This window comes from Entelurus aequoreus, linkage group LG19, assembly GCF_033978785.1.
Source record: "Entelurus aequoreus isolate RoL-2023_Sb linkage group LG19, RoL_Eaeq_v1.1, whole genome shotgun sequence".
Taxonomy (NCBI): Eukaryota; Metazoa; Chordata; class Actinopteri; order Syngnathiformes; family Syngnathidae; genus Entelurus; species Entelurus aequoreus.
In genome coordinates, this window is record NC_084749.1 from 22,161,466 (window position 1) to 22,180,980 (window position 19,515).

At 43.2% G+C, this 19,515-nt stretch overlaps 1 protein-coding gene across 2 annotated transcripts; it reads right to left on the bottom strand.

The window, feature by feature from the left end:
* Positions 1–8,317: 8,317 nt before the first annotated feature.
* Positions 8,318–19,157, bottom strand: LOC133635190 (coiled-coil domain-containing protein 124-like). Of its 2 annotated transcripts, none has more exons than XM_062028076.1 (3): positions 18,935–19,157; positions 14,114–14,201; positions 8,318–9,176 (listed from the first exon to the last, which is right to left on the bottom strand). In XM_062028076.1, the coding sequence occupies exons 2-3, from the start codon at positions 14,180–14,182 to the stop codon at positions 8,694–8,696; spliced, it is 552 nt and encodes a 183-aa protein (XP_061884060.1). In that variant the 5' UTR covers positions 14,183–14,201; positions 18,935–19,157; the 3' UTR covers positions 8,318–8,693. The 2 variants fall into 2 exon arrangements, with proteins under 2 accessions (XP_061884060.1, XP_061884059.1); XM_062028075.1 differs by having other exon boundaries at positions 14,054–14,201; positions 18,935–19,144.
* Positions 19,158–19,515: the final 358 nt, after the last annotated feature.

Below are 19,515 nucleotides of genomic sequence, written 5' to 3' on the forward strand. Positions count from 1 at the left end.
GCGTATGAGAATACTCAAAATTTTTGATAATCGTTCATTTTAACTACAAATGTTACACACATTAGATAATACCTCATTATTTATAATTATGTACTGTGGTGTTTTTGGCAATCCAGGCGCGCGTAAAAGAAAATAACTATGCATCTTACCTTGTTAAAAATACACTTTTGACAATTCCAAATTACTGTAGCTTCCACTCCAGTATAGTCGGCGGTCATTCGCTAACCTGATAATAATGCCGGTCATGGCAGCAAAGTCATATTATCCTAATAAACTAGTATTCATCTTTACTTGATTCAACACGGGACGCTGAAAATTGACGTCACAGACTAGAGCTGGGTCGTTCGTGAAAGATCTGGCTCTTAAGAGTCGACCATCCATCCATCCATTTTTTTTTTACCGCTTTTCCCTTTTTGGGGTCGCGGAGCCTATCGCAGCTGCACTCGGGCGGAAGGCGGGGTACTTCCTGGACAAGTCGCCACCTCATCACAGGGCCAACACAGATAGACAGACAACATTCCCACTCACATTCACACACTAGGGCCAATTTAGTGTTGCCAATCAACCTATCTCCCCCAGGTGCATGTCTTTGGAGGTGGGAGGAAGCCGGTGTATGGCGTCACATTAGTACCAAAAATCCAAGCGCGTAAAAACTGTTATCGCGCGCTGATTCTCCACTTCGTGCGTGCGCGCGACACCCTTTTGCGCGCGCGTGGTGCCTTTGTGCGCGCGCGCGGCGCCTTCTTTCTGATTGGCTTTGAGCAATCAGAAGTATAGCAGGGCGGGTCATCGTCAATATGTATCAAGATTTACGGAGGAAGAAGTGGATAAAAAAATGTTGGCTGAAAAAGAGGTAAGTTATTGAACTGCTTTGGAGTGATTGTAAGGGTACTATTACTAAAAATAATAATAATACATTTTTATTTATAAAGCACTTTTCATACATTTAAAATGCAGCTCAAAGTGCTTTACATAGTTAAAAACAAAATGAGAAATAACACCCACACCCCATGAAGACAGTCAAACATGTACATAAAAATAAACAAACAACAACAACAATAATAATAATAACAACACAATGACAATAGCCAATCACAGGAACCCTCTGGACGTGGAGATCCAGAGGGCTCTTTGAGGAAACACTAGATGATCAAATAAATGGATTAAAAATAATTAAAATACACATCAGGTAAAAGTCCAAAAATAATATGAAATAAGATAAGATATAATCAAACATAAAAATAAACTACAATATGAAAAACTATAAAATAAAATAAAATACAATAAAAACTGAAATATAAATATAATAAGACCATATAAAAATAGGCTAAGATATGATAAAACATAAAAATAAGCTAAGATATGATAAAACATAAAAATAACTAACACTAATAGAATAATCCTGCACATTGGGCCTAATATTTGTGTAGTAAAGTGGTTTTTGAATTCGAGCAATGTAATCTGAAAGATGTTTAAAATATCAACAATTAATGTTAATATTTTTGAAACAATATACTTCTCATAACATGAGTATCTGTGTGGTGTGCATGAGAGAGTGGAAAGAAAAGCATTGCTATAGTTTCACTTCATCTGCCTTTTTTTTTTTACAACCTACTTGAAGTTGTATTTTTCTTTTTTCTTTTCAAAGCCAATCAGAAAGAAGGGGCGGTCTAAGCATGCCCCGCCCCCAAAGTACCAAAATGAAACATGACAGCGCACAGACCGAGACAGCGCGCGCGCAGAAAGGCACCGCGCACACGCACGAAGTGGAGAATCAGCGCGCGATAACAGTTTTTACACGCTTGGATTTTTGGTACTAATGTGACGCCATACCGGAGTACCCGGAGGGAACTGTTATAGGCGAGTAAGGGTTGCACCCCTAACAGAATGGTATGTCCCAGCAGCTAGCAGGAAGTGTGTGTTGTGTTTACGTCCGGGCCATCAGTTGCAATAAAGACCACTGAATGAGTTACACACTATTGTCTCCTGTCCCAACTATATACAAGAACATGGCGTCAGAAGTGGCTAGACCCAAAGTTTGAGGGTTGTGTGTTGTCGTGCTGCACTGACGGCACACACGAAAAAAAAAAAAAAAAAAAAAAAAAGAAGGAGCAGTGGAGGCGAAGACGGGAGATTTAGCCGTTAGCAACAAGCTAGGCTAACAGCGATAGCTTCACCATGGCTTCCAGCATACCACCACCGGAGGAAATGAAGCTGAGTGGCGATATCACAAGTAATTGGGACAATTTTAGAGCCGAATTTGAGGATTATATTCTGGCATCAGGACTAAAAGAAAAATCAAAGGAAGTGCAGGCAGCAACCCTGCGACGAGTGATGGGCGCTGAATGCCGCCACATATACAAGCATAACCTGGGACTCACGGCGGACCAGCAGAAGGACGTGGACGTCATCCTCGAGAGTCTCGGTGCGTATTTCAAGCCAGCCAGAAATGTAATATTCGAGAGATACGTTTTCGGCAACTGCAAGCAAGATGAAGGGGAGCCCATTGATGCGTTTGTAACGAGGCTGAGGGAAAAAGCTGCTTCCTGTGAGTATGGCCAACTCGGAGAGGAACTTATAAGAGACAGAGTGGTGTTGGGTGTCAGTGATGAGGGTGTGCGGCGTCGCATGCTCAGAGAGAAGGATCTCACGCTGACATCAGCCATCGAAATATGCAGAGCTGCTGAAATGACGGATATCAGGTTGAAGACGATGGCACAGGACAGGCCGCTGGAGGCAGTGCATGCGACAGATGGCCGGCGGCCGCGACCAACATCTAAGCAGGAACACTTTAGCAAGTTTCAGAATCAGGCACAGAGTGAGGGTGCTGCATGTAGATATTGTGGCAACATGCACAAGCGCGGACGTGAACTTTGCCCAGCATATGGGAAGAACTGCCGCAATTGCGGAACAGCAAATCATTTCGCTAAGGTGTGCCTGAAGGGGAGACAAGCCCGACAATTGAACATAGCAGAGGCTGAGGTCCAGGAGGATATGGTCAGGGACAGCACAGAGGCCCACATCTACACAACAGAGAGCATAGGTGCAGTCCAGGGCGGTGGGAGGAAATGGTTTGCTAACATAAGAGTGAATGGTGGGTCTCAGAGGTGCCAGCTAGATTCAGGGGCGACCTGTAATGTGATGAGTATACAAGACAAGAGAAGACTGGCGCCTGGTGTGGAGTTAGGGCCAAGCCAGACCAGATTGGTACTGTATTCAGGCGAAACGATGCAATCCATAGGGATATTCAGGACAGAGTGTGTAGTGAGGGGCAAAACACACAAGCTTGAGTTCGAGATAGTGAGAAGCAAGCAGAGACCCCTGCTGTCGGGCGAAACCAGTGAGCGGCTAGGCCTAATGCGCTTCACCATCCCTCAGGAGCTGCTTATGGTGGGGCAGAGCAGGTCAGAGCCACTAACTAGGCAGCACCTTGTTATGACATATGATGATGTTTTTAACAGTCCAGTCGAATCCGTCCCAGGGGAGGTTCATTTTGAGCTAGACAAAGATATAGCCCCGGTGCAGGCTCCCCCACGCAATGTGCCAGTGGCACTCAGAGAGGCAGTCAAGGCTCAGCTAGATAAATATGAGCGAGATGGGCACCTAGCCTCAGTGTCAGAGCCAAGTGAGTGGATTAGCAACATGGTGATAGTCAGACAGCCAGTCAAGGTGAGGATCTGCATAGACCCCAAGTTTCTAAATCAAGCTCTGAAGAGGTCACATTACCTAATGCCGACCTTAGAGGATGTGCTATACAAGCTGCCTAAAGCGCGCATATTCACCCTTGTAGACGCACGTGATGCCTTTTTACAGTGTAGGCTAGATGAGGACAGTAGTTACATGACTACGTTCTGGACACCGTGGGGCAGGAAGCGCTGGTTAAAGCTACCGTTTGGTGTGTCAGTAGCGCCAGAGGTATACCAGCGGAAGCAGCATGAGCTGCTGGCAGGGCTTGCTGGTGTAGAGCCAATCGCAGATGACATACTGGTGGTAGGGTGTGGGGAGACAGATGAGGAGGCCATACAGGACCATGACACAAAACTGATAGCGCTCATGGAGAGGTGCAGAGAAGTTAAGCTAAGATTGAGTCTAAAGAAGCTGCAGTTCAGGCTTAGAGAGGTCAAGTTTCATGGGCATATTCTGTCAGCAGAGGGGCTCAAGGCAGACCCAGAAAAGATCAGGGCAGTCCAGGACATGCCACACCCCACCGACGCCAAAGCAGTCCAGCGGTTCATAGGGTTTGTCACCTATCTCGCAAAGTTCATGCCACGACTCTCCGACATCTGTGAGCCACTGCGGAGGCTGCTGGACAAAGACGTCCCGTGGCATTGGCTGCCTAAACACGAGGCTGCAGTCAAGGAGGTCAAGCGGCTGGTCACGGCAGCCCCGCTCCTGAGATACTACGACGTGACCAAGCCAGTCACCATCCAGAGTGATGCGAGCCAGAAGGGGCTTGGATGCTGTCTGATGCAGGAGGGCCAGCCAGTCGGGTTTGCATCACGGGCGCTAACTCAGACAGAACAGAACTATGCACAAATCGAAAAGGAGTGTCTGAGCATCGTGTTTGCGTGCCAGCGATTCCACTATTACCTGTATGGGCGTGGAGAGATCACAGCAGAAACGGACCACAAGCCACTCATCTCGATTTTCAACAAGCCTCTCCTCACGGCACCCAAGAGGCTCCAAAGCATGCTGCTCACACTTCAGAACTACACCCTCAAGGTAGTGTACAAGCCGGGCCCAGACATGCACATCAGTGACACGTTGAGCAGAGCCACGGCTCCACTACAGAGGACGGACACGAGCTACACAAAACACGCAGTTTGTAGCCTGCAGAGGGCGCAGGAGGACACTGAACAGATAAATCACACTGATTATCTGAATGTCACCAGACAGCGCCTGGCGCAGATAAGACAACACACGGAGATGGATGAAAACCTCCAGATGCTAAAGGCAGCAGTGCTCAGGGGATGGCCAGATCTCCGTGAGGATACTCCTCTGGCGATCAGGGAGTACTGGTCAATTCGTGACGAGATCAGCGCACAAGATGGAGTGCTCTTCAAAAGCCAGCGGGTCATAATTCCAAAGTCGTTACGCGCGGAGATGCTGAAACGCATCCACGCCAGCCACGTAGGAGGAGATGCCTGTTACAGACAGGCCAGAGACACGCTGTACTGGCCGAACATGCAAGGTGAAGTCAAGGACTATGTGAGTCAGTGTTCAGCATGTAACGAATATTCACATGACCAACAGCGAGAAACAATGATGTCACATGCACTCCCGACGCGGCCATGGCAGATTCTCAGCATGGATCTATTCAGGCAAGCAGGCAAGGATTTTCTGATCATCGTTGACCATTACTCAGACTTCTGGGAGATAGAGCTGCTCCCAGACTTGTCAGCAGAGACCACAGTCCTGAGGTGCAAGGCCCAATTCGCACGACACGGACAGCCTGACCGGGTCATTACAGACTGTGGTTCTCAGTTTGACTGCGGGACATTCAGGAGGTTTGCAAAAGAATGGGACTTTAGCCATGTAATGTCTTCACCCAGGCACCCAAAGTCTAATGGAAAGGCTGAGTCGGCAGTAAAGATAGTGAAGAATCTGTGCAAGAAAGCAGCCAGCGCAGGCAATGACCCATGGATAGCCATCTTACAGTGGAGAAACACGCCCACGGAGGGCATGCTCAGCAGCCCAGCACAAAGACTGATGTCTCGGAGGCTGAAAACTCCGCTCCCGGTCGCCGACACGCTCTTGGAGCCGAGCGTAGTCACTGGGGTCCCGGAGAAGCTGCGGGCGAAACACCAGACAGCCAAGTTCTGGTATGACAGGTCGGCCAGAGACTTGCCCGAGCTGTGTATCGGCCAAGACATCAGGATGAAGCCACTACCTGGCGACAGGACGGGCAGGTGGAGGAGGGGCGTGTGCCTGCAACAGGCGGGCCCCAGATCATACCTGGTGGATGTCGAGGGGACGTTCTATCGACGGAATCGGGTGGATCTGCGGCCAGCTGAGGGGGAGGCGATCGGACGCCACCCTGAGCAACAAAGCATGCAGCGCAGCGGCCCGCCTGAGGAGCAACACAGCGATCCGTCTGACAGCACGACGGGCAATATGGAGGACAGTGACACAAACGGGCAGGGGGCCAGGCCGCTCAGGCGGAGTGGTGTGCACCAGCCCGCGGGCAACGCCACGCCCGTGACGGAGCAGAGGACGGCCAGTGGCAGGCTGGTGAGAGTGCCGGTCAGGTTGGACTTATAGATATTATGGACTGGGGTTTGGGCCTGAGGCTGGACTATTGTTGTGTTGACACACGTTTGAAAAAAAAAAAAAAAAAAAAAAAAAAAAAAAATAGGGGGACGGAATCTGTAATGTGTTTTATTTTAGTAATGTGTTAATATGGGATACATATTCGGGTTGTTTATGTTCTTAGAAAGGTTCATCTAAGAAAGGGGAGATGTTATAGGCGAGTAAGGGTTGCACCCCTAACAGAATGGTATGTCCCAGCAGCTAGCAGGAAGTGTGTGTTGTGTTTACGTCCGGGCCATCAGTTGCAATAAAGACCACTGAATGAGTTACACACTATTGTCTCCTGTCCCAACTATATACAAGAACAGGAACCCACGCAGTCACGGGGAGAACAAGCAAACCCCACACAGAAAGATCCCGAGCCTGGGATTGAACCCAGGACTGCTCGGGACCTTCGTATTGTGAGGCACATGCACTAACCCCTGTACCACCGTGCTGCCGAAACAGAATTTATTTGTACTTAAATAATTTTGACATGTTCAGGTATATAGACTGCACTTTAAACTGCTACTGCTACACTAACCCCTGTTCCACCGTGCTGCCCCTAAGAGTCAACCATTGAATCGAATTCAATGAGCTTCTTTTTTCTGTTAAAGCTGCGCGAGATTGATCAAAATGGGTGGTGGCCGTTTTTCGTCAACATTGAGCAGAAGATGGAGAGATTACAGACACTGCAAATGTAAAAGAGGTCAGCCTGCGTGTGTCGACACTTTTTTGTTGCATTAAATCCGTGTCAGTACATACACTATATTGCCAAAAGTATTTAGCCACCCATCCAAATGATCAGAATCAGGTGTCCTACATAACTTGGTCCGGCCACAGGTGCATAAAATCAAGCACTTAGGCATGGAGACTTCTACTAACATTTGTGAAAGAATGGGCCGCTCTCAGGAGCGCAGATTTCTAGCGTGGAACTGTCATAAGATGCCACCTATGCAACATATCCTAAATTTCCTCGCTCCTAAATATTCCAAAGTCAACTGTCGGCTTTATTACAAGAGAATGGAAGAGTTTGGGAACAACAGCAACTCAGCCACAAAGTGGTAGGCCATGTAAACTGACAGAGGGGTCAGCGGATGCTGAAGCGCATAGTGCTAAGACTTTCGGCATATCGCTACACAGCTCCAAACTTCATGTAACCTTCCAATTAGCCAACATACAGTACGCAGTGAGATTCATGGAATGGCATTCCATGGCCGAGCAGCTGCATCTAAGCCATACATCGCCAAGTCCAATGCAAAGTGTCGGATATAGTGCTGCAAAGCTCCACTGTTCTAAAGTCCAACGGCGACGCTTTTCCATCTGGCAATCTGATGGACGAGTCTGGGTTTGGAAGTTGCCAGAACAGTACATTTCGGACTGCATTGTGCCGAGTGTGAAATTTGGTGGAGGAGGAATTATGGTGTGGGGTTGTTTTTCAGGAGTTGGGCTCCAGTGAAAGGAACTTGGAATGCTCCAGGATACCAAAACATTTTGGACAATTCCATGCTCCCAACCTTGTGGGAACAGTTTGGAGCGGGCCCCTTCCTCTTCCAACATGACTGTGCACCAGTGCACAAAGCAAGGTCCATAAAGACATGGATGACAGAGTCTGGTGTGGATGAACTTGACTGGCCTGCAGAGTCCTGACCTGAACCGATAGAACACCTTTGGGATGAATTAGAACGGAGACTGAGAGCCAGGCCTTCTCAACCAACATCAGTGTGTGACCTCACCAATGCGCTTTTGGAAGAATGGTGGAAAATTCCTATAAACACACTCCGCAACCTTGTGGACAGCCTTCCCAGAAGAGTTGAAGCTATAATAGCTGCAAAAGGTGGACCGACATCATATTGAACCCTATGGGTTAGGAATGGGATGGCACCTCAAGTTCATATGTGAGTCAAGGCAGGTGAACAAATACTTTTGGCAATATAGTGTGTATACAATCTGATTAGAATTAAAGAAAAAAGTATCTTTCAATTTTTTTTGAGTGATGTCCTGCCTATTTGGCGCTAAAACAATAACCCACAATTTTGAACTTTATTTAAAAAAAGTGTTTTAGATCATACATGTTTACTGTAGTGGGCAACATAACCATGTTATTGTAACACAAAGGAATCATAATAGGCTGACAAAAAACAAAGAGTGTTCATTTGTAGACATTTGACCATTTGGCCTGTTGTCTTTTGTTAAACTACTGAACAAAATGTTTGGCATTACATCACACACAACGTACAAGCCTTCATATGTTTGTCCTTTAAGACTAGCATCACTGTACTGGAAAAAGGTTTGCATTTTTCAGTCATAGGTGTTCAGGTCCTATCAACAACAGTCCTAGGTAGTACAGTTTTAATTACGTTAACTCCTTCCCCTCCTATTGCTGTTCTTCATTTGTTCAGTTCTTATCTATGGTACTCCAGGAAGCAGTTTCTCTTCTTCGTAATGCAGAGGAACATCCTGCAGCTGATGCACCGCATGTACGTCTTGCTTTTGCACCCTTGGTTCCGGCACCTCTCGGCATGGCTGCAGTCGACCATCTCTGGCATGTGCATGGCCCCAAATTTCCTAAACCACGCTTCGGGTTGCGGGATCCTCTTTTTGATGGGCGGCTCGTACTCTTCTTCGCTCTCCTCGTTGGAGAGGTTAATGAAGTCTGTGTCGTCTAGAACTTTGACAATGACGTCTTCTTGCGGCTTACGTTGTTGTGCCTTGAGCTCCAGGGGCTGCTGGGCGTTCTGAATGGCCTCGTCGATCTGGGCCCGAGTCACTTTTACACCACTTCCGCTATCCTTCAGGGGTTTGCTTTTCAGTTTGGCGTTCTCCTGGTCCAGAAGTGGATGCGTTTCCTTGTTCCTTTCCAACAGGTCCATCTTCTCCTTGTTGTCCTGCAAAAGGTAACAGACTTCAGACCTACAAATCCCTTTTCTTTAAAGTGACTTCCTGAGAACCAGTGTTTGTGTTTTGCTTAACAGAACTATATTTTCTCTGAAATGTACATATAGACCAAAAACAGAGATTGCTGGTTACCAGAAGAATATATACAGTGGACACTCGATTTACAAACCCCTATAATTGTGAACTTTTTGACTCACAAACTGTTAGATCGAGCCAAAAATGCCTCCGTGTGTGAATCATGTATTTGTGTACGAACGCTTCCGGTGTTGGCGCCAGGAATTTTCAAAATGGGGTCCCAGGGACCCCATCAAGTCATAAAAATGGGGTCCCACAGTACATTTTTGGGGTCCCACTTTTTTGTAACCGTTTTGAAAACGAATGATAAATGTATGCATTACCCTGTTATATCTCACATTCTATATTGTGTTTTGGAAAAAAGGTTGTCATAAACATGACTTAATTCATTAAAAAAATAATACAAAAGAAAAAAAAATGTACTGCACACTTAAATTTATTCACTTTCTTCTTTCCTTCATGGATCTAAACTTTACCGCCGCCGGTAGTTTTTTTCTATATTTTTATTTAATAAGTTGTAGGTGTATTTATTTCAGTATAAAAGTGTAAAAAGTATTTTCCTTTGGTCATGAAATGATGATAATCGTGCGCCAGGGCATACATACATTATTTATTTAAAGCTTAAATCTCTAGTCTACATCAACTTCAGATCGATCCGTCAATTCTAAGTTTTATTTTTTTTTGTTTTCTGCCCTTTTTTGTCAAAGAAAACTATGTTTTTTTTATGGCAAACACACAAAATATGCAAAATCTTCCACAAAAAATATTATTCAAATATTTTCAATGTGAAGTAATCAGAGCCTTGGATAGGTCAATAATTCATAAAAAAACATTTATTTTGATTCAATATTATGTTTTGAGCAATGCCAGTTTTAAAGATAAAAAACCAGCTTTGTTTAATTAGTCAACATTGCAACTTTTTCTAAATTACATTTCCCCTGTAAGCTTTTATATTCCACTTTTGTTATGTTTTTGTTTATTTTAATAGTATTTTTAGAATGTGCCGTGCGCCTTTAAAACACTTTTGACACCCCTGCTATAGATAATAAAAAATGTAATCTGATAAGTGCGTGTTCATCATAACGCACAGTCAGCATCTCTGCTTCAGTAAACAATGACGGTGATGACGTCACTGTCATCGATGTGAGCGACACTTGCTAACTTGTCAGCCTCTTCTCCAAGAGACTCCTTTTGAACACTCCTCTCACATTAACACTTCAAAAGGCACATATGTGCCCCATTTGTTGACCTGCAAAGTATGTTTGTGGGGTGGAGGAGTCTGGTCGGGTGCTGGTTAGCTTGAAGCTAACAGCTAGCCTGTCTCCATCCTCGAACGATGTCGATCCAGCGGGAGATAAAAGTGAAGTTTCCATGGACTCACAAAGACTAAAACAACCCATTTACTGGAGACACGGCACAGGATGAAGTTAAAAAGGTTGACTTTACACTCACCTTAGTGTTTACCATGAAGTCTGTCTTTTGACAGCCCCTCGCGGTAAAGTTGTCCGAGAGCAAACTGAGGCAGTATTTGTGATTGATAAACCTTTCGGCGAATCAAAATGTAAGAAATTGTACCAGAAAGTTAATTACTTTGAAGACGACCAATAAAAACGCGGTGAAGGCAGGGTCTGTAAAAAAAATAAATTAAAAAAATCAGCGTCGCAGGGATGCGCGGACTTACGAAAATGCGTGTCCTTTCTGATTTCAATGCGTAAAAAGACACAAAAAGTGCGTTAACGCCAACATTGGCTTCATTTCGTCATTAATTTTGCAAAAAGCAGGGCGCAGCATTTTTGGGAGGCAGAACCCTCCACGCACTTGCTGCCCAGCACACTATAGTCCCTTCTCAGCGCTTCAGCGTGCATGCCTTTTCTGTGTTTTTATGCCTTTTTACAAGTTTTGTCCATTTTGCTAACTCAATACGAGTCTCAAAAAAACAACGGACCAGAGTGAAAAGAAAGAGGGAATAGCTGTGAAGTAAGGATGTAACGGTAAATGGTATAAATAGATAAACAGCGGTAAAATTCCCGACGGTTAGTAATACCGTTTAAATATAAACTGTTTATTTACGGAAAAAAAGGTCATTTACTAATGCATTTAAGACAACACTGCTTACTTCCTGGAAACGGAATCACAGCAGTGCTGGCGCTTTGCTACGGAGATTTCCCCTCAGAGTAATCCGAGCCGAGCGCTTGGTTTCACTTCATTTTCCCTCGCTTCATTTCTGTGGAGTCTCGGCGTGCGTTTAAGAGCACACTGCTGTCTTTAGATGGCAACAGGTGTGGACAATATTGGAGACAGACTCATTTGTCTCACACTAAAAGTATACAGTGAAGGAGAAAACTATTTGATGTTGCTTTCATTGTCTCAATACAAGGTCCATCAGCTGTGACTGAGAGTTAATGACGTGGGGAAACATGCAGCAGGCGATGTGTCGGGAACATTGCCACAACTTCTTTATAAATTCTTTAGTTTGTTTACTGGGATTTACTTTATTTAACTGCAACCTTTATCAGTGTTATAAATAAATGATAAATGGGTTATACTTGTATAGCGCTTTTCTACCTTCAAGGTACTCAAAGCGCTTTGACAGTATTTCCACATTCACCCATTCACACACACATTCACACACTGATGGCGGGAGCTGCCATGCAAGGCGCTACCAGCACCCATCAGGAGCAAGGGTGAAGTGTCTTGCCCAAGGACACAACGGATGTGACTAGGATGGTAGAAGGTGGGGATTGAACCCGAGTAACCAGCAACCCTCCGATTGCTGGCACGGCCACTCTACCAACTTCGCCACGCCGTGTTCAAATAAGATCAATCCTAGCTATAAAGTTTTGTCATCTCATCAAATTGAACGCAGGCTGTGAAGATTGTGTATTAGTCGTGAGAGGTATCACTCCCGTTTATTTTTGCTGGCCAAACTGTTTCTCTGAACCACTTGGTGTTGTCAGAGAACAATGCTTGTTTATTAGACTCTCTTTATAAGTCAAATTGCTTTGTGTTTTATATTGCTATCAAAAAGTAAACACCATGTTTTTTTTTTTTTAATATAACGTGTTTTTTTTCCCAATTCAAAATAATTACTTTAAAAAACATTCATGTGACATAGCATTGTGTTAATGTTTATAAGTGTATAGATGATTCCTATGCGACATATTTCTGCTCAAACTCTTGATGGATCTGTCCCCATACAACATCTACATGTAGATATAAATGTACATAACTTAAAAAATAGAAAACCTCCCTCAAAAAAAATTAAAAATAGAGAGAAAGGCATCGTGCAATAAAAAAAGATGACACGTTGATACTATTAATGAACAAAAAAACTAAAAAATGTCTTTAAATATATGGACAACGTTTATCTATAGCCTTTTTATTACACATTACAAATTACATGATGGCGTCGCGTGCACACACCACTCCAACTCTTTTTTACTTAAGATAATCAATAATCATCACGATTATTGATTATGATAACATTTATAAAAAATAATCTTAATTATTAGTTAACAGCCCTATGTGTAAGACTAGGTCTCATACATTAACACTATTTGTATCTATATGGACGAAAGTGCAGTTACGTCTTATGACCACCAGGTGCCATCTTTCAAAATGCTTACATTTGTTTTTATTTTTATCTCTTATGTCCATTAAGTGCTATCTTGCACAATTTTCACATTAATTTTATTTATGTTATTATATTTTTCTGCCATATTACTTTGTTTATAATGCTTGTGTTGCTTTCATATGCAAATTCAATTTCTACTCGAAACAGAGTTTTTATCTACAATAATGTTTCTTCTACAAAGGAAATCATTTTGGAAGGTGTTGTGTTTTTTAAAAAATAGAACTTGGTTAAAAAGATTTCAGTATTAGTACTTTTAGAAAACGCATTTAAAATTACCGCAATAACAATGATAACCGTGATAATTTTTGCCACAATAACCGTGATAAGAAATGTTCACGTCACGTCACGTGACAACTCCTGGGGAAGGCCACAGTTGTAGCCGAAACTGTCAAATACGGAAATAAAAACACAGATCTGGCCTTAAGGATAAACAATAGCATAATTCTTTGAAGACCTAATGAACCTAATTGGACAAAGTTTTGTGATGAGATCGGACTTTCTTGGAAAAACATGCCAAAGCAGACTTATTTCACGACGGAGGAGCGCTATTCTCGTTCAATGGCGCCTCTTTCAAGGCACACACACGGCCACTCCTCCCCGCCACCCGTTCTCCCTCTGTGTGTGCTCCTTTTTAGTCAGCTCTTCCTTCGGCGATGGTAATGTAAGTGCATTTTTTATGTTTTTAAATCTTTATCATTGTATTAATATTGTTGTTAAAGTTAAGGAATTTTGTGATTTCTGATAGTTTGTGAGAGCGCCAAAGTGATTTTTGTGTGCGCGCGCCTGTTGGCAAAGCAGCGCATACAGAGAACAGCAGTTTGTTGTTGTAGTTGTTTTGGCTTGTTAATAAAGAGAAAGTTAATCTATCACCCCTGGTTTTGTTTGTTTAATATACAGTACTGTACAACACTTTATATTGTTTTCAAAAGTGCACAAACATTCACTAAAAATGGACATTTGTTGAGGCTGGAACCCATTTTTCATATTTACATTAATAGAGGAAAACCTTTGCTTCACTATACAAACTTTTAGATTCACAAACCCATTGAATAACTAATTAGGTGCATAAATCGAGGTTCCACTATATAGTTTATTCCTTCGACTGGGGGTGTCCATACTACTTCCAGTGTATCCTTCATAAAAAGTGAAGCAGCCTACCTTTCTGTGCTCTTTTTTGAGTACATGTTTGTCGGTTTCCCGCCACAGAGCCTCGCCCACCTTCTTTCGGTCGCCAGCCACTGCTTTGGCCTCCGCCTTGGAGTTCTCACCCTGGAACTTCTGTGGCATCCCAGCAGCCGCTGTGCCGCTGACAAAACAAGCACATTATTAGACAGTGTAGAACTTTGTCCTCCTAGATTGACATAATCACCTTAAATTTTTTTTATTTTTTTTAACTTTGCCTAAACTTGCTTTTGCATCGTATATATCGGTGGTCCCCAACCACCGGTCCAGGGACCCGTACCGGTCCGTCAAGCATTTGCTACCGGGCCGAAGAGAAACATTAAATAATTTATAAAAGGACTGCATTTTCTCCGACTTAACTTTGACCTGTCCCACTAGACTACGGGTGTCAAACTTATTTTCATTGAGGGCCACACAGCAGTCATGGCTGCCAATAGAGGGCCGTTTGTAACAGTAAATAATTAATCAATTTGCCTATGAATTTTAATATTTTACTTTTTTTTAACGTAAAGAGTAAAAAAAAAATCTGTGGATTTGACCAGTTTTTTACAGAAAAAACTGGCAGCTTAGTTGCCAAACTTTTACTGTAAAATATATGGTGTTATTTTATTATTATTATTTTTACAACATATAACTGCAAATAGAAATACAGTACCGCCGTTTAATTTTATTTTGGCAACTCAGCTGCCAGTTTTTTACCAAAATAAAATGTGGTACCATAAAATCATCAACTGTAGATTTAAAAAAAAAACAAAAAAAAAAAACTGGACAGCTCAGTCGACAGAATTTTACTGTAGAAAAACAAACATTGGTCGTGTTTTTTTCAACTTACAGTAATATGCTGTAAAAAACTCCCTAAATTTTACAGTAAAATCCATTGGTCATTTTTATAGTGTACAATTTGACGGATAACTTGCTTCGAAACCATAAGTCAAGCAGATATTTAAGTATTTATTTGGATTTTGACCATAAAAGTTAGATACTATAATATTTGTTGCAATATTGGACACCATTTTTTTCCCTGTCAAACTAGAAACAAATACCCTAATACCTTTAGTAAGAAAATAAAGTAAAGAAAGAAAATATAAGGTATTTTATTGACATATTATTTCCAAGCTTTTGCGGGCCATATAAAAGGACGCGGAGGGCCAGATCTGGCCCGCGGGCCTTGAGTTTGACACCTGTGCACTAGACACACCAAGGACGTACAATAAAACTCCTCATAGGAAATTGCCATTTGTTATAACTTTGTGACATACAAGGCACATTAATGAACATATTAAATATAAATGTGACAGATTGTAGCCAAAGGCTGATTTCCATTGCAAAGAAACAAGCCCAGGGCTCCCACTAATTCAGCATTATAGTGAGTTGTATTTTTCACAAGTGGGAAGCCGGTCCCTGAAAATAATGCCTACATTAAACCGGTCCGTGGTGCAAAAAACGTTGGTGACCACTGGTATATAGGATCTCAGGCCTGGGCCGTTTAATTAAAATGAACTCAATAAATTTGTCCTCATCGAGGAATTGCCATCGCGTTTGGTTTCTTCGTCTCTCCCTTTCAAACGGGGTGAAAGAGGGTTCACTCTAGGGCTGCACAATTATGGCCAAAATAATCACGATTATTTTGATCAATATTGAAATCACAAATATTAGTTATGATTATTCATTATGTTGTGTAAAACATTTTTACCGCACTTTATTTCAAAATTACACTTCAATTACAAATAATTCCTAAGTAATAAAATACAATTTACAAAAGACAAAGGGCTAACTAAAAAGTAAATGTCATTGCAGAGTGCAATCACAAAGTGCAAACAAATGAAAAAATAAGAAGTGCACAAAAAGACATAGGGCCTGATCTACTAAAGGTTTGCATGTACTATAACACGTGCAAACTTGATAGCGTACGCAAAGCTGATCAATCAAATTAGTGTGCAGACAGATGATTGCATCTCTTAAGTGAGCAAAATAGAGCACCAAACCCCGCCCCCCAAACCCCCTCCGTGCGTAGGTTGAGGTGGGCGGGGTTTGGTGGTAGCGGGGGTGTATAATGTTGCCCGGAAGAGTTAGGGCTGCATGGGATTCTGGGTATTTGTTCTGTTGTGTTACGGTGCAGATGTTCTCCCGAAATGTGTTTGTCATTCTTGTTCGGTGTGGGTTCACAGTGGGGCGCATATTAGTAAGAGTGTTAAAGTTGTTTTATACGGGCACCGTCAGTGTAACCTGTATGGCTGTTGAACAAGTATGCCTTGCTGTCACTTACGTGTGCAAGCAGAAGCTGTATACAACATGTGGCTGAGCTGGCACGCTGTTTGTACAGGTTGTAGAGGGCGTTAAACGCTGTGCCATCACGGCACGCCCTTATTATTGTTATTTGGGTGAAAATCAGCAGACATTCGAGAGAACAGATGCCCTGAAATTCGGGAGTGTCCCGGAAAATTCGGGAGGGTTGGCAAGTATGACGCTGTCAAGCGCCATTCATATAAAACTTGCGGGCCGCACTAAGATAACATTTTCATATTAAGGTGCAGGCCGCGTGTCTGAGACCCCTGGTTTATACATAGCACAGAGCAAAAAAAATTACCAAAGAGTTTTGTGGCTCCCATTGTTTACTTTAATTTGTGAAACTGGTCATAATGGCTCTTTGAGTGGTAAAGGTTGCCGACCCCTGCACTACAGGCTCTTCTCACTCTTTCTTGTCTCTCCTTCTCACAGAGGTATAAAACAAGCACACCTTCTCACGTACGTCACATACTGTCGCGTGTGCAACGTCATACGCTCTCGCCGAGCAGAGAGGTAGCGGCATGGGTAACGTTAGCTGTGGTGCAAGTGGAGGAAGAATTAATTCCCCAAAAAAACAGCACGGCATCGTCTGGCGGTGGTTTGGCTTCAAGCGGGAAGATGTTGAACAGACAACCGTAATATGTCAAGTATGCGGCAAAAGCGTTGCTACAAAAAGTAGCAGCACTATTAATTTGTAGCATGATTTGAAAAGTCACCCGCTAGAGAGTGAAGAGTGCTTGAAACTCCGCATGTCAACATCTATGGCCGGTGCCACACCCAACAAGCAACCAGCACTGACCCAACTGAGCCTGGCGTCTTCCATTTCCACATCAACACCGTATGAAAAAAATAGTCAACAACAGAAGGAGATAACGTCCGCAGTAACCTACCACATTGCGAAGGACATACACTATTTGATTTCCTATTATGCAGCTAATTTTTATTTTACAGTTATTGAGAATCAGCACCTCCAAGTCCGAGTCCATGGTTCTCGCCCGAAAAAGGGTGGAGTGCCATCTCCGGGTTGGGGAGGAGACCCTGCCCCAAGTGGAGGAGTTCAAGTATCTCGGAGTCTTGTTCATGAGTGAGGGAAGAGTGAATCGTGAGATCGACAGGCGGATCGGTGCGGCGTCTTCAGTAATACGGACGCAGTATCGATCCGTTGTGGTGAAGAAGGAGCTGAGCCGGAAGGCAAAGATCTCAATTTACCGATCTATGTACGTTCCCATCCTCACCTATGGTCATGAGCTTTGGGTTATGACCGAAAGTGCAAGATCACGGGTACAAGTGGCCGAAATGAGTTTCCTTCGCCGGGTGGCGGGGCTCTCCCTTAGAGATAGGGTGAGAAGCTCTGCCATCCGGGGGAGCTCAAAGTAAAGCCGCTGCTCTTCCACATGGAGAGGAGCCAGATGAGGTGGTACGGGCATCTGGTCAGGATGCCACCCGAACGCCTCCCTATGGAGGTGATTAGGGCACGTCCGACCGGTAGGAGGCCACGGGGAAGACCCAGGACACGTTGGGAGGACTATGTCTCCCGGCTGGCCTGGGAACGCCTCGGGATCCCCCGGGAAGAGCTGGACGAAGTGGCTGGGGAGAGGAAAGTCTGGGCTTCCCTGCTTAGGCTGCTGCCCCCGCGACCCGACCTCGGATAAGCGGAAGATGATGGATGGATAGAGTTATTGAAATGTCTTGTGACAACATGCACACAAGTGCACTTTATTTGTTTTAAACTATTGTAGGGGCATTCTGTACAAAAAGTGCACTTTAATTTAGTGTTGTTTTGATATATCATCTTGAATGTTTGTGCCACTGCTTAATAATTGTTTAATAAATACAGTTTTGGTAAATTGACTTAGTTGTGATTTCCCTCGCTTCATGAAAGTTGAAAATGAGCATATATTAATGCAGTATGAACAAGAATGTTTAATGTAGACACATAAAATCATCATACTGCTTTGATTATATGCATCAAGTGTTCATTCAAGGCTAAAGCAAAATATCGAGATATGTATCGTGACATGGCCTAAAAATATCGAGATATTAATAAAAGGCCATATCGCACAGCCCACCTTAGCAAGCGTAATCTCCTCCAATATTTACATTAAGAAATTACTTTTGTTTCTGAACGATTAAGTGCAAACACCAACAACGACGTCGCAGTCACCATCGCTCACATTTTCACACAGGAAATATCTAGTCAAGGACAACTTGTGTTTGCTCCGACTCAGGAAAACACTGCCCCTATGCGTTTTGGAAGAGTATTACATGTCATGCGCTAAATAGCGCATTAGAACACATGAATATATCAAGATATGGTTAAAAAAACGCCTTCAGAAGGGCGTGCGTCGCTACTACGTTGTAGTATAAGGAACTCTCAGGTCCGTATGGATATGTTTAGGGCGCAACGGCTAGCGGATGTTAGCCAAATAGTGTGAATTACATTTATATAAATGTAATTATATAAATAAACATGACTTTTTTGTTTTATTAACCAAATCGTCCGCGCATCACCCTTTAGGTCCACGGGAATATTTAAACACATACAATGTAAGAAATTAATTCATATAATACCAGTTTCAGACGAAATTGAGGTCGTAGCTAGACGACAGTGGTCTGTTGTTTCGAAGATGCATCTGCCTCCTCCTTTCGAGTAGCAGCGCACTGGGATGACGTCAGAGGTTTGTTTGTCCGTTTTAGAGCAATTTAGGCCCCCAAAAAAGAGCAATTTAACCTCGTCCATTAGTAGGGGTTACAAAAAATATGCAGCTCTTAAATACTGTCCATTTTAATTTGGTGATAAAACAGGCGCATAGAATAGACGTCAAAGATAGCAACTACATGTGTGACGTACATGATGATCAGAGACATTAATGTTGGAAGTTTATCATCTCCTCAGACCTTTGCAACCGCGAGCAACAAATGAAGGTAGTTTACTATTTACATATCTACACATATGGGCTATCATGCTGACATAAAATATGTTATACTAAATCTCATTTTAACAGCTTATTATGGCCAAATCATGTTTTTTTTTATTGTTTTCGAAAATTAATCGTCAGCAATTGGTGGTTGTTTTTAATTCGCGCACTTCAGTTTATTAGTGCGGTTTCAAATCGATTACTGTCGTTGAGTACTGAGCATAAATGACGATT

What these genes read in the sequence shown, in the direction of transcription:
- LOC133635190 (XM_062028075.1), bottom strand. Translation starts at nt 14,182, where the DNA reads ATGCCACAGAAGTTCCAGGGTGAGAACTCCAAGGCGGAGGCCAAAGCA. An exon ending in TCAAAAAAGAGCACAGAAAG is followed by an intron (nt 9,177 to 14,053) that starts GTAGGCTGCTTC and finishes TACCTTTTGCAG; the next exon opens with GACAACAAGGAGAAGATGGA.